The sequence below is a fragment of the Heterodontus francisci genome, chromosome 27 (genome assembly GCF_036365525.1).
Source record: "Heterodontus francisci isolate sHetFra1 chromosome 27, sHetFra1.hap1, whole genome shotgun sequence".
Lineage (NCBI taxonomy): Eukaryota > Metazoa > Chordata > Chondrichthyes > Heterodontiformes > Heterodontidae > Heterodontus > Heterodontus francisci.
Window position 1 is genome coordinate 21,722,248 of NC_090397.1, and position 12,729 is coordinate 21,734,976.

General features: G+C 43.1%; 1 protein-coding gene across 2 annotated transcripts in view; it reads left to right on the forward strand.

Annotated features, from left to right (window-relative positions):
• rerg (RAS-like, estrogen-regulated, growth inhibitor) overlaps positions 1–12,729 on the forward strand; it is a 203,691-nt gene that overhangs the window by 178,895 nt on the left and 12,067 nt on the right. For both annotated transcript variants that reach the window (XM_068058990.1, XM_068058989.1), the window contains one exon: positions 6,383–6,439. In XM_068058990.1, the coding sequence (XP_067915091.1) occupies positions 6,383–6,439 (57 nt within the window). The remainder of the gene's footprint in view (positions 1–6,382; positions 6,440–12,729) is intronic.

Below are 12,729 nucleotides of genomic sequence, written 5' to 3' on the forward strand. Positions count from 1 at the left end.
GTCTCTTTGTGGCAAAGGTTAATTACTGAACCTGAGGAGCTGGGATATGAGGATAGATATGAGGATAGATTGGTCATCCTGAGACTTGGCTATCCTGAGAAAAAGAGCATGGAGAAATTAGACCCAAGAAAGTTCTTCTTTTAGACACAAGATTCAAGAAATAAGCAATACCGTTTAAAGTTAAGGATTCAAAAGAAAATAAGAAACTATGGCAGCACAGATTTTAGTAAGAAGGGGATAGAATTGTGGAATTGGCTGGCGTGATGGAACAGAAAAAGCATGGCAAAATTTTAAGCAAAACTAATTGTTTCCAACCCAGGATATTAAAAAGAAATGGATGTGAAAATTGCTGATGCATCCATCATAATTTTTCAAAGCTCCCTAAATTCAAAAACTGTGCTTTTGGCTTGGAAAATCGCAAATGTCACTCTGTTATTAAGAAGGAAGGGAGAGAGAAATCGAGTAACTACAGACCTGTCAGTTTGACTTCAATTGTGAGGAAGTTATTGTTATTTATTATCAGAGACAGAGTGACTGAGGATGTAAACAAGTTTGAGCTGAACAAAGAGAGCATGGATTTGTGACGGGTAGATAATGTCTGACTAACCTAGCTGATATTATTGAGGAGTCACTAACATGGTAGATAGTGGAGTGTTTATGGATATTGTCTATGTGGACTTCCAGAGGGCATTTGAGAAGGTTCTGCACAACAGAATATGAGCAAAAATGAGAGCGTGCTGAATTGGAAGTAAACTTGTGATAACTTCTGGATTGGCGGGATATGGCTCACGGTGTTCCCTATGGATCTGTATTGTGGCCATAGCTTTTCACTATATACGTGAATAACTTGGATGAAGGAGTACTACCAGTATTACTAATACTGCTACTAACTTCCCACCTGTCAGTTCAGCAGCAACAATGGGGCTGAATGAATTCACTTCACTTCACGTCACTTCATTTCACTCTTGTCAGTTATCTTAATATTGTCTATTCAGTGCTTCCTTGGTCTTTCTCGGCTTCTTATTCTCTGTACCTCTGTGTGCAGGTCTATGAAAGGTACTCCAGTTGTTTCCATGCTTCAAATGCGCCCAAACCATTGTAGTCATCTTACTTGGATCTTCTGTAAAAGCTTTGTTTCTGGTCCAAGCCAACTTAGATAATGCTTGAAACATAGAAACTTAGAAAATAGGAGGAGTAGGCCATTCGGCCCTTTGAGCGTGCTCCGCCATTAATTATGATCATGGCTGATCATCCAACTCTAACCTGTTCCCGTTTTCCCCCGATATTCTTTGATCCCTTTTTCCCCAAGAGCAATATCTTACTCCTTCTTGAAAACATACACTGTTTTGGCCTCAACTGCTTTCTGTGGTAGCGAATTCCACAGGCTCACCACTTTCTGCGTGAAGAAATTTCTCTGTATCCTGGAAACCCCCAGTATTCCTTCTAATCAACTCATCTGTACAGCCATCTTCAGCAAGTAAGTGCCGATCTATCTTGGCCTCCTCTTGAGGTCCAGAGCATCACAGATGCCAGTCGTCAACCAATTTGATTCACTCTACATGATATTAAGAAATGGTTGAAGACACTGGATACAGCAAAGGCTATGGGCCCTGCCAACATCCTGGCAGTAGCTCTGAAAACTTGTGCTCCAGAACTGACCGCACGCTTAGCCAAGCCGTTCCAGTCTAACTACAACACTGGCATCTACCCGACAATGTGGAAAATTGCCCAGGTATGTCCTGTCTATAAAAAGCAGGACCAATCCAATTCGACCAATTACCGCCCCATCAGTCTACCCTCTATCAGCAGCAAAGTGATGGAAGGTGTTATCGGCATTGCTGTCAAGCAGCACTTACACAGCAATAACCTGCTCAGTTTGAGTGCCACCTGGGCGACTCAGCTCCAGACCTCAGACTTCTAGCTACAAATGACATCAAGGGATATGGGGATAATGCAGGAAAGTGGCATTGAGGTAGATGATCAGCCATGATCTAACTGAATGGCAGAGCAGGCTCGACTGGCTGAATAGCCAACTCCTGCTTCTATGTTCCGGTGTTCCTCATTACAGCCTTGCTCCAAATATGGAAAAACGAGCTGAATTCAAGAGGTGAGGTGAGAGTTACTGCCCTTGACATCAAGGCAGCATTTGACCGAGTGTAGCATCAAGCAGCCCTAGTAAAATCTAAGTCAATGAGAATCAGGAGGAAAATTTTCCACTGGTTGGAGTTATACCTAGCACAAAGGAAGATGGTTCTGGTTGTTCGAGACCAAACATCTAAGCTGCAGGATATCGTTGCAGTAGTTCCTCAGGGTAGTGTCCTAGGCCCAACAATCTTCAGCTGCTTTATCAATGACCTTCCCTCTATGATAAGGTCAGATGTGGTAATGCTCGCTGATGATTGCACAATGTTCAGTATCATTCACGACTCCTCAGATACTGAAGCAGTCTGTGTCCACATGCAACAACACCTGGACAACATTCAGGCTTGGGTTGATAAGTGGAAAATAACATTCGCGTCACACAGGTGCCAGGCAAGACCATCTCCAACAAGAGAGAATAACTGTCTACCCTTGTCATTCAATGGCATTACCATTGCTGAATCACCCACCATCAATATCTGGGGGGGTTACCATTGACCAGAAACTTAACTGGACCAGCCATATAAATACTGTGGCTACAAGAGCAGGTCAGAGGCAGGAATCCTGCGGTGAGTAACCCACTTTCTGACTCTCCAAAGCCTGTCCGCCATCTACAAGACACAAGTCAGGAGTGTGATGAAATGCTCTCCAATTGCTGGGATGAATGCCGCTCCAACAACACTCAAGTAGCTCAACACCATCCAAGATAAAGCAGCTTGCTTGATTGATATTCCATCCACCACCTTAAACATTCACTCCCTCCACCACCTGTGCACAGTGGCAGCAGTGTGTACCATATACAAGATTCACCGTAGCAACTCGCCAAGCTTCCTTCAACAGCACCTTCCAAACCCGTGACCTCTACCACCTCGAAGGACAAGGGCAGCAGGTGCATGGGAACAGCATCACCTGCAAGTTCCCCTCCAAGCCATACACCATCCTGACTTGGAGCTATATTGCCGTTCTTTCACTGTCGCTGGGTCAAAAACCTGGAACTCTCTTCCTAACAGCACTGTGGAAGCACCTGCACTGGAAGGACTGCAGTGGTTCAAGAAGGTGACACACCACCACCTTCTCAAGGGCAATTAGGGATGGACACCACTGCTGCTCCGAAGGCAAGTGAATTAAGGATTAGTCCTGGGGCCTCAGCTATTTACAATCTATGTTAATAACTTAGATAAAGAGACAGAGAGTAATGTTTGCTGATGATACAAAGATAGTTGTAAATGCAAGGTGTGAGGAGGACACAGAGAGTTTGCAAACAGATATAGGCAGGTGAAGTGAGTGGGCAACAAAGTGGCAGATGGAGTATAACGCGGGGAAATGTGAGGTTATTCACTTTAGTCGTAAGAATGGAAGAGCAGCATATTTTTAAAAAGGCGTGTATGTAACTTGTAAATGTTGATGTTCAGAGAGACTTGGGTGTGCTTGTCCAAGGAATACAAAATGTTAGCATGCAGGTACAGCAAACAGTTAGGAAGGCAAATGGCACGTTGGCCATTATTGCAAGGGAATTGGAGTCCAAGAATAAAGAAGTCTTGCTACATTTATACAGGGCTTTGGTGAGATCACATCTAAAATACTGTGTACAGTTTTGCTGTCCATATTTAAGGAAGGATATGCTTGCATTTGAGGCAGTACAGCGAAGGTTCACTAGATTGGTCTCTGGGATGAGGGAGTTTTCCTCTGATGAGAGGATGAGTAATTTGGGCCTGTATTTTCTGGAGCCTAGAAGAATGTGAGGTGATCTCATTGAAATGTGCAAGATTGTGAAGGGGCTTAACAGGCTAGACACTGAGAGGTTGTTCCCCCGGCTGGGGAATGTAAAACACAGGGATATAGTTGCAGGATAAGGGGATGATCATTTAGGACTGAGATGAGGAGAAATTTCTTCTCACAAGGCGTTGTGAATCTTTGGAATTCACTACACCAGAGGGTAGTTGATGCTCCATCGTTGAATATATTTAAGGCTGAGATAGGCAGATTTTTGGTCTCTCAGGGAATCAAGGGTCACGGGAAGAGGTGCAAAAGTGAAGTTGAAGCCCAAGATTAGCCGTGCGATCTATTTCTGCTCCTATTTCTTACGTTATTATGTGCTTATGAATTATGGAGGATGAAACAATTGGGATTTATATATAGATCAAGAAAGCTTATGGCACAGAAAGAGGCCACTTGACCCATCGTGTCTGTGCCAGCCAAACGAAAGCCACCCAGCCTAATCCCACTTTCCAGCATCTGATCTATAGCCCTGCAGGTTACGGCACCAAATATATCTAAGTTTGCAGATGACACTATGTGAGGAGGCACAACAAGTTGTGTGAATGTGAGCAGGAGGTTACAAAGGGACATAGACAGTCTAAAGGAGTGGCCAAGACTATGACAGATGGAGTGCATTGTGGGGAAGCATGATATTATCCACTTTTGGATCTGAAAAGGACAAATAGGAATATTTTTGAAAACTTTGGAGCAACAAAAGTATAAAAGGTAATTGAAAAGACCAATGAAACGTTGGCTTTTATCTCAAGGGGTTGGAATTCAAAAATCAAAAAGTGATACTTCAAGTTGTACAGGTCTTGGCCAGATCTGACCTGGAGAACTTTGTTCAGATATGGGCACTGAATCTCAGGAAAGGTATATTTAGGAGGAATACAGCATAGATTCACCAGAATGATACCAAAGTTTAAAGGTTTAAGTTATGAGGACTTGGCTTCATTCTGTCGAGTTTAGAATATTGAGGGGTGATGCAATTGAGGTGTTTAAAATAATAAAGGGATTCAATAGGATAGATACAGAGAATGTATTTCTTCTTGTAGGGGAATCCAGAACAAGAGGGAATAATAAAATTAGAGCTATGCTATTTTAATCAGGATGCACTTTATCACACAACGGGTAATGGAAATTTGGAACTCACTCCCCCAAAAGGCTGTGGCTGTTGGGTCAATTTAAACTTTCAAGACTGCAATCGATAGATTTTTGTTAGATAAGGATATCAGCGATATGGAGCAAAGGCAGGTAAATGGACTTGAGTTACAGATCAGCCAGGATCTATATGAATGGCAGAACATGTTCAAGAGGCCCAATGACCTACTCCTTTTCCTATGTAAAACACTTGGTGAAACCCATTCGTAAATTGGACTTGGGGATGTTCAATTTGGCATCATAATAAGGAAACAGATGGGAGTTTTGGAAGGGTTGGCAAGATAGACCAATAGATTTGTCCTATTCATGTGTTACTATGGTACTGTCTGGGCAGTGATGAACTGTAGTTGCAGAACTTAGCAAATTAGCGATTTCCTGTTTCTGAATGAACTGCTGCTAATTTATTTTGTATTTTACCAAATTCTTTTTTCCATTTAACTGTAAACGGGATTGGTGTCATCTTACATTACTTTCAAAAACTCACAAGCCAGAGTTTTCAAGGAGTGCAATTCAGAAGAGAAACTGCTGAATTCATTGTTTGAGCAAACATCCTACCATAAGCGGTAGGCAAACAAGTGATGTACTAATGAGTATTGTATTAATATAGCTATATTGTGCCACAGATACCTCTTCCAAAGGAACAGTGGACTGGTGGTAGAGAATGCCTGTGCTTTTCTGTAAAGAATGACGTGCTAATGAAATTGCAGTGCAGGAATTACCTATTTTCAAGCTGCATATCCCTACGATTATTTTTAGTGGTTCATTAAAGAAGAGATAAAAGATGAATCTCACTCCCTGTACTTTATAATTGATGTTGTGTGTAATGGCATTCTTTTAACAAAAATCTACAAATTTAAATAAGATCCAGCAGATTGGTGTTTTTTTGCTGCCCTGCTGAGGCAAGTAATTTCATTCAGGGTGATTTGAGATGACTGAAGTTGTACGTTCCGTCCCCCATCCCATTGCCCAGCCTGTTGAGGGACTGTGACACATTTAATAGGTTAAGGGTCAGATCTGCCACTCAAGCTGATTTAGAGGGAGCTGGGCTGGGATAGTGGTGCATTTGAGAAGCACTTTACCCTAAATATTAGGGAAGCCTTCACAGAAAGCGTAATCGATACATGGAATTAACTCTCATGTAGGATAGCGGAGCATAAACCCTGCAACTATTTAAAGGGTATTCAGATGTGGTGTGGCACTGTAGGTCATATGGTCCTTTTCATCCATATTTATTTTGTGATTGCACTAAAGGTTGCACTATTTCCTATTTGTAACATGATCGACATTTAATAGGTATTATTAATTAATTTCTTTTTCTTTACAGCAATCGTAGTCAGGTTTCTGACCAAGAGGTTCATCTGGGAATATGACCCCACACTGGGTGAGTGACTGTCAGTTACTCCTATATTAATATTCATGTTCTGTTCACACCAACAGATAATCACTTGGTTAAGCTATTTCAAGTAACTGCAGGCAAAAGATATCCTGGAAGTGTTTAATTGGTAAATGTTTCACATAGACATGCTGTTTCATTCAGAACAGAATGACCCAGCGGCTGGGTGGGGGTTGTAGTGGACAGGGAACCTGAAAATGGGGGTAACCTGGATGTCTTGCTGAATCTGATGGCAGGCGCCATTTGAAATTTTTGTTCTCCATTTCCCGGTAGGCAGCCAGCCAAATTGGTAGGGAAGTCTGGGGCTGGAAGGCTCCTGACAAGGAGTGGAGAGGAGGGAGAGATTGTAGGTCTGGGGTGGGAGGGGGTGGAGGGGGGGGAGAGCTCAGTGTACAGGTCGAGGTGCGGGAGATTGAAGCCTGGGTCGTGGGAGAGATTGCAGCTTCAGTCGGAGGGGAAAGTTAACTTGAGAGGCTGGGGGAATCCACTCCCGCACTTCCTGGCCCACAGGCAGTGTTGGATCCGGCCCTTCTCACCTCCTGTCAGCTGCTGGGTTTCTCGAGTCCTGGGAATCCTGACCCGCAGTTGTTAAATCTGAAAGACTGTTAAAATTTGAGGCATGGAGGTTATTAACATATTGAAATAACGGACGCACCTCTCGAGAGCAGATTAGTCACCCAACCCCTAGCCTGCCTCCATTAAAACCGGATGTGGGCACTTTGGTGGCAACTTGGGGTCAAGTTTCAGATTTTTGAAATTGTAACCTACCAACCCCCACCCCTTCCCCACCCAACATTTGGGGTTAAAATCACACCCAATGTCACTATTAGGTGAATCATGCTGTCAGCCTTGGAAATATCTGCCTTGATACATTCTTCTTTCATCTTTGGAATTTGGATTCATATACTTATGAGATGGTTAGAATGGGGCCGAATCTCTCCCGTAAGGCCATAAAGGTTCTAAATAGATTGGTTTGGGCAGTGTTAACCCAGTCCGATGATGACACAAGACAGAACTCACTATCCTTTGTTACTAATTGCCAGCAATGGATTTTTTATTATACGGCTTACAACAGTCATTGGTTTGTGAAGTTAAATATCACACCAGCACAGTGGGATATGCTATCCTGAATTTACAGTTTGAGCAGGTTGTTTTGGCTTTCTGCTCATTAATTGAGACATTTGATACATGCACACCAGATACAGGAAAGAAACGGCATGCATTTATGCAGGAGAGCATAGGACAGACTAACCTAAGGGAGGAGATACATTTTTTTTTAGAGATACAGCACTGAAACAGGCCCTTCGGCCCACCGAGTCTGTGCCAAACATCAACCACCCATTTATACTAATCCTATATTCCTACCAAACATCCCCACCTGTCCGTATATTTCCCTACCACCTACCTATACTAGTGACAATTTATAATGGCCAATTTACCTGTCAACCTGCAAGTCTTTTGGCTTGTGGGAGGAAACCGGAGCACCCGGAGAAAACCCACGCAGACACAGGGAGAACTTGCAAACTCCACACAGGCAGTACCCAGAATCGAACCCGGGTCCCTGGAGCTGTGAGGCTGCAGTGCTAACCACTGCGCCACTGTGCGATGGGATAAATAGAGTTATAGAACAGGAGTGTAAAAAGATAATTAAAAATGGAGTGAGAGGACTGTTATTAAAAATGAATCAAACTATCTCGACAACATTGTAAACAGTGTCCGTAATAAAACAGGGGAACTGGAGGCAACAATTTTTTCTTCTTAGGGAGTCCCTCAGGAATGAGGATGATTTGCTTCCATTTCAGTTCTGTGCATTTTAATATGGCTAATGAGTTCAGTGCTGGATCCCCAGACTCTACCACATGTGGGGCAGGTGGTGTTTGAAGGGAAAGATAAATAAGTTACTTGGAGAGCTGTGTACTCCTTCTGCTGCCTGGACTTGAAATAGAGTCCATGTGGGCAGAGATAAAAGATAGTAAAGGATCACTCACACTGATGGGGTAGTTTACACACCGCCTAATATTGGAAGGGAGGTGGAGGAAGAAATATTCAAACAAATCAGGGGAATGAGTAAAAAGTATACAATAATAATAATAATAATCACAGGGGATTTCATCTATACAGAAATTAGTTGGCTCGGGCTGTAACCAGTGCGCTTAGCCGTTTCTTGATATCTCGTGGAGTGAATTGAATTGGCTGAAGACCGGCTTCTGTGATGGTGGGGACTTCAGGAAGAGGCCAAGATGGATCATCTACTTGGCACTTCTGACTGAAGAAAGATGGTTGCAAAAGTTTCAACATTGTCTTTTCATTCATGGGCTGGGCTCCCCCATCTTTAAGGATAGAGATGTATGTGGAGCCTCCTCCTCCTGTCATTTAATTGCCCACCACCATTCATGGCTGGATGAGGCAGGACTGCAGAGCTTTGATCTGATCTGTTGGTTGTGGGGTCGCTTAGCTCTGACTTTAGCATGCTGCTTCTGCTGTGTAGTATGCATGTATTCCTTTGTTGTAGATTCACCAGGTTAGCATCTCTTTTTAAGGAGGGATATCAGTATTGGGTGAAGGACACTTGCAGTTTCCAGCACCAAGTGTCAGCATCAAGCCCTCCCAGGTCGGGAAGAGTATAATCTGATATAGTGGCACAAGAGTGCTACCACTGAACCAAGGCTGACATCTGTAATTTGCAGCATCTCATGTAATGGCTGCTTCTACTCTGCCCTAACAATGTGTTTCAATCCCCAACAACAGAATATCATCTATCCTTTACATCTCCAGTGTGCCATTTTTACTCACTTTTTTCCATTTCCAAGAACATCTAGCCATGTGATTGAAATTGCCCATTGATGCTGAAATTGGGGGCAGTTCTGTACTATAGGCCCAGCCCATTAGGATCTGGATTGTGACTGCACAAACTCAATTCACATGGGACACTTGCAGCAAGCAAATAATGGAGACTTTCATCCCAACAGCATTGGCTGGATGCAAACCCAAGTTCCAGGGTGAAAGGTTAATGTCTAACCACCAAGTTTCCCCACTTTTTTCTTTTTGATGTAAGACAACTAACTGCATCTTTGTGAATGTGACCTGTAGGTGGGGCGGGGGTGGGGTGGGTTGCGAGAGGTGGGGGGGGAGGGCGGAGAGGGTGGATTAACATTACATGAGATGCTGCAAATTACAGATGTCATAGGAACATAGGAACATAAGAAGATATGAACAGGAGTAGGCCATTCAGCCCCTCGAGCCTGTCCTGCCATTCAGTGAGATCATGGCTGATCCACGGCCTAACTCCATTGACCCATATCCCTTAATATCTTTGCTTAACAAAAATCTATCTATCTCAGATTTAAAATTAACAACTGTTCTAGCTTCAATTGCTGTTTGTGGGAAAGTCTTGGTTCAGTGGTGGCACCCTTGTGTCTGAGTCAGAAGATTGTGGGTTGAAGGCCCACTCGATTGACTTGAGCACATCATCTTGGCTGACACTGAGGAAGTGCTGCACTGTTCCAGGATGCAGATGAGCTGTTAAACTGAGGCTCTGTCTGTCCTCTCAGCTGAATGTAAAAGACACTATGGCACTACATGAAAAACAGCAGGGGAGTTCTCCCCATTGTACTGGGTAATAGTTATCCTTCAACAAACATCACTAAAACAGATTATCAGAACACTTATTTCATTAGCCAAGAATTTTCTAGAGAGAGACATGTCGCAATGCGCCCCTGTTAGATTTGATCCCTCAACCTTCATCTCGAAAAAGTACTGTGCTAAAAATTGCTGGAATTGTGAGCTGGAAATGGTGCAGCAAGGACAATGGGCATCTGGGACCTTGGTGATTGACAGGGCCAACAGTGTAGCTCCTTAATCAATGAGATTTAAGGACAGAGAAATAGAGAAACAACAGAGAACGAAATAGGGTGACTAAAATCAGATCAGGTACAGAGAAATAAAGGGAGGAAAAGATTGGATTAAGAGAGAGAAAAAAAAGGGACAGAAAGAAAAAGAATGAAAAATTTAAAAAGAATTAAAAAATGTAAATTTTAAAAACCTTGAACAAGAATTTATTCTCACCAGGAATGAAACTTCACAGTTTCAGTTGTTTCCCTTTCTGGGCAGGAGAGGTTTTGTGTCACTGCAGGGGCAGATATCTCGATATTTCAAAAGGGCCCTCATGCCATTCAGTACCAGCCCCAACTTTCTGCAGCGAACTTCATTTAGTTTAACAGCAGAATTGCAACGATTTCTGGAAACTTGGGGAGGTTAAGGGCGAGCTCCAGTTATTGCCAGGATAACAGTGGAGAAGCACATCTTGTTCAGCAACTTGTGGCATCTCGCAACTTACAGTGTATCTCTTCCTTACCACAAATTGCTAGGTTGTTTACACAGTAATTAAACTCACCATTAATTTCCCAGCAAATTCAGGACCCCTGTTGTTTACTGAAAGATGCTGCAGAAATACAGGTTCTTTCTTTACATCATTTCACTTTCCTACCACCTCACCAGCAGTCCTGTGGAAAGGGGCAAGAACTAAAATGGGAGTACCAATAGATGCCCATTACAGGATAACTCTCATTAATTTTACCTCATTATACCACTCTAAAGAACATATAGATAGGTGGAGATGAAAAACTATCAGCACAATGTTGATGGGCCTCCTGTGCTGTTATTTCTATGATTCTGTCGTGTAAGGACAAATTTACATGTTTATAGTCCCAGCAAAGAGCTCTGCGCACTGGACACCAAGGTCAGTGACCCCTGAAGTATTTTCTATCAATTAAAATTAATGGACAGGGACCCCTGTGGAGTGTGCTGACCTCTGTGCCTAACTTTCTGATATGCGTCCCCAACACCAAGCTCCATGCCAGGAGTGTGAATTTATTAAATCTACCCTTTAATCTATAAGAAAATATCTCCAGGACACAATAAATTTATATTTACACCTCAGTTTGGGAACGAAGACAGATTGAACACAGTCAGGTTTTTCAGGTTACTTCAGTGCTGTTCTATAAGCCTGTTTGAATACCTCAGGACAAACACAGGGCCCACCCAATAATTAGCAGAATTAACAGAAGATGCGAGTTGTTCCCACCAAAGTTTTGACATTTTATTCATGGACAGACAAGTCCTCATTGTTGTACAATTATGTTTGGAGCGTATTCTGTAGAACTCGGTCCCTAAATTTCTTCACTTCTCCACCACTCTCTTAAATATGTTCTCAAGCCACATCTCTTTAATCAAGCTTTTCAGTCACCCCTATTTTAATCTGTCCTTTAGGGTTCAGCGTCCACTTTCCATGCACTTATATGTGAACTGCCTTGGGATTTGTTAATATTAAAGCATTTTACAAATGTAAGTTGCAGATAAAGGACAAAAGAATAACTTATTTAAACAATGTTACTACTTTTTCAAGACTAAGTTTATAGGAAACATATAATTGAGACTTTTTCTTTGAGTTGGCACTGAATTTTGTTATATTCTACTAACTTTAAGCTGGTTAAAGTTACACCATAAATTTTCTTCAAATATTTCAGCACAGTAATAGTTGTTTTACTTTCTGGACTGTATGACATTTATAGAACCTCATGGAGATATTGGGCTGAATTTTCCACACGGAGGTGGAAAACAAGAGGTTTTGGGTCCCGAACCTGCCCCTGTGGGAAACTGATTAAAGTTAAGATTTTCATGTGGGTGAGTCTCTAATTGGCATGGTGATAGGTTTCCTTTCCAATTAAGGGTGGCAGGTAGGCTCTCGAAGCTGGAAGACAATCAGAGGCCTTCCATCTTCAGAGGAGCTCTTGGCTGCAGTACAAGGTAAGTAACTGAGAGGGCACTTCAACAGGAAGATGTCCTGTCAGCCACTTTTTAAAAACTTTAAATTAAGAAAACCCAGAAAAAGCAGCCAGGCCACAATTGTGGGGTGGGGAGCCCCTCTACAGTGGCCTTTGGCTGCATCCCCATCCAGGCAGGTAGGGGGGGCCTGTAGGCCTGCCAGGAGCGCTGGCATCCCTGCCTGTTGCTGGGTGCCTGCCTCCAGGCAATTGATGTGGCTCACCCCATCGCATCGGCCTCCTTAACATACCTTTAGCTAGGCTCTTAATAAGCCTAATTGCCTGGCCACCTCCTGGGGGTGGGAGATTTTCCGAAGCCCTGAATCCATGTTGGCCAAAATGGCTGATGTTGGGAACAGGGTTGGGAAGCCAGCATGCCGGCTGGCCTCATAATTTTCGGGTCCTTCTGCCTCCGTTCCTGATGTCGGGGGAAGAGGGGGGGGGACCCGAAAATTC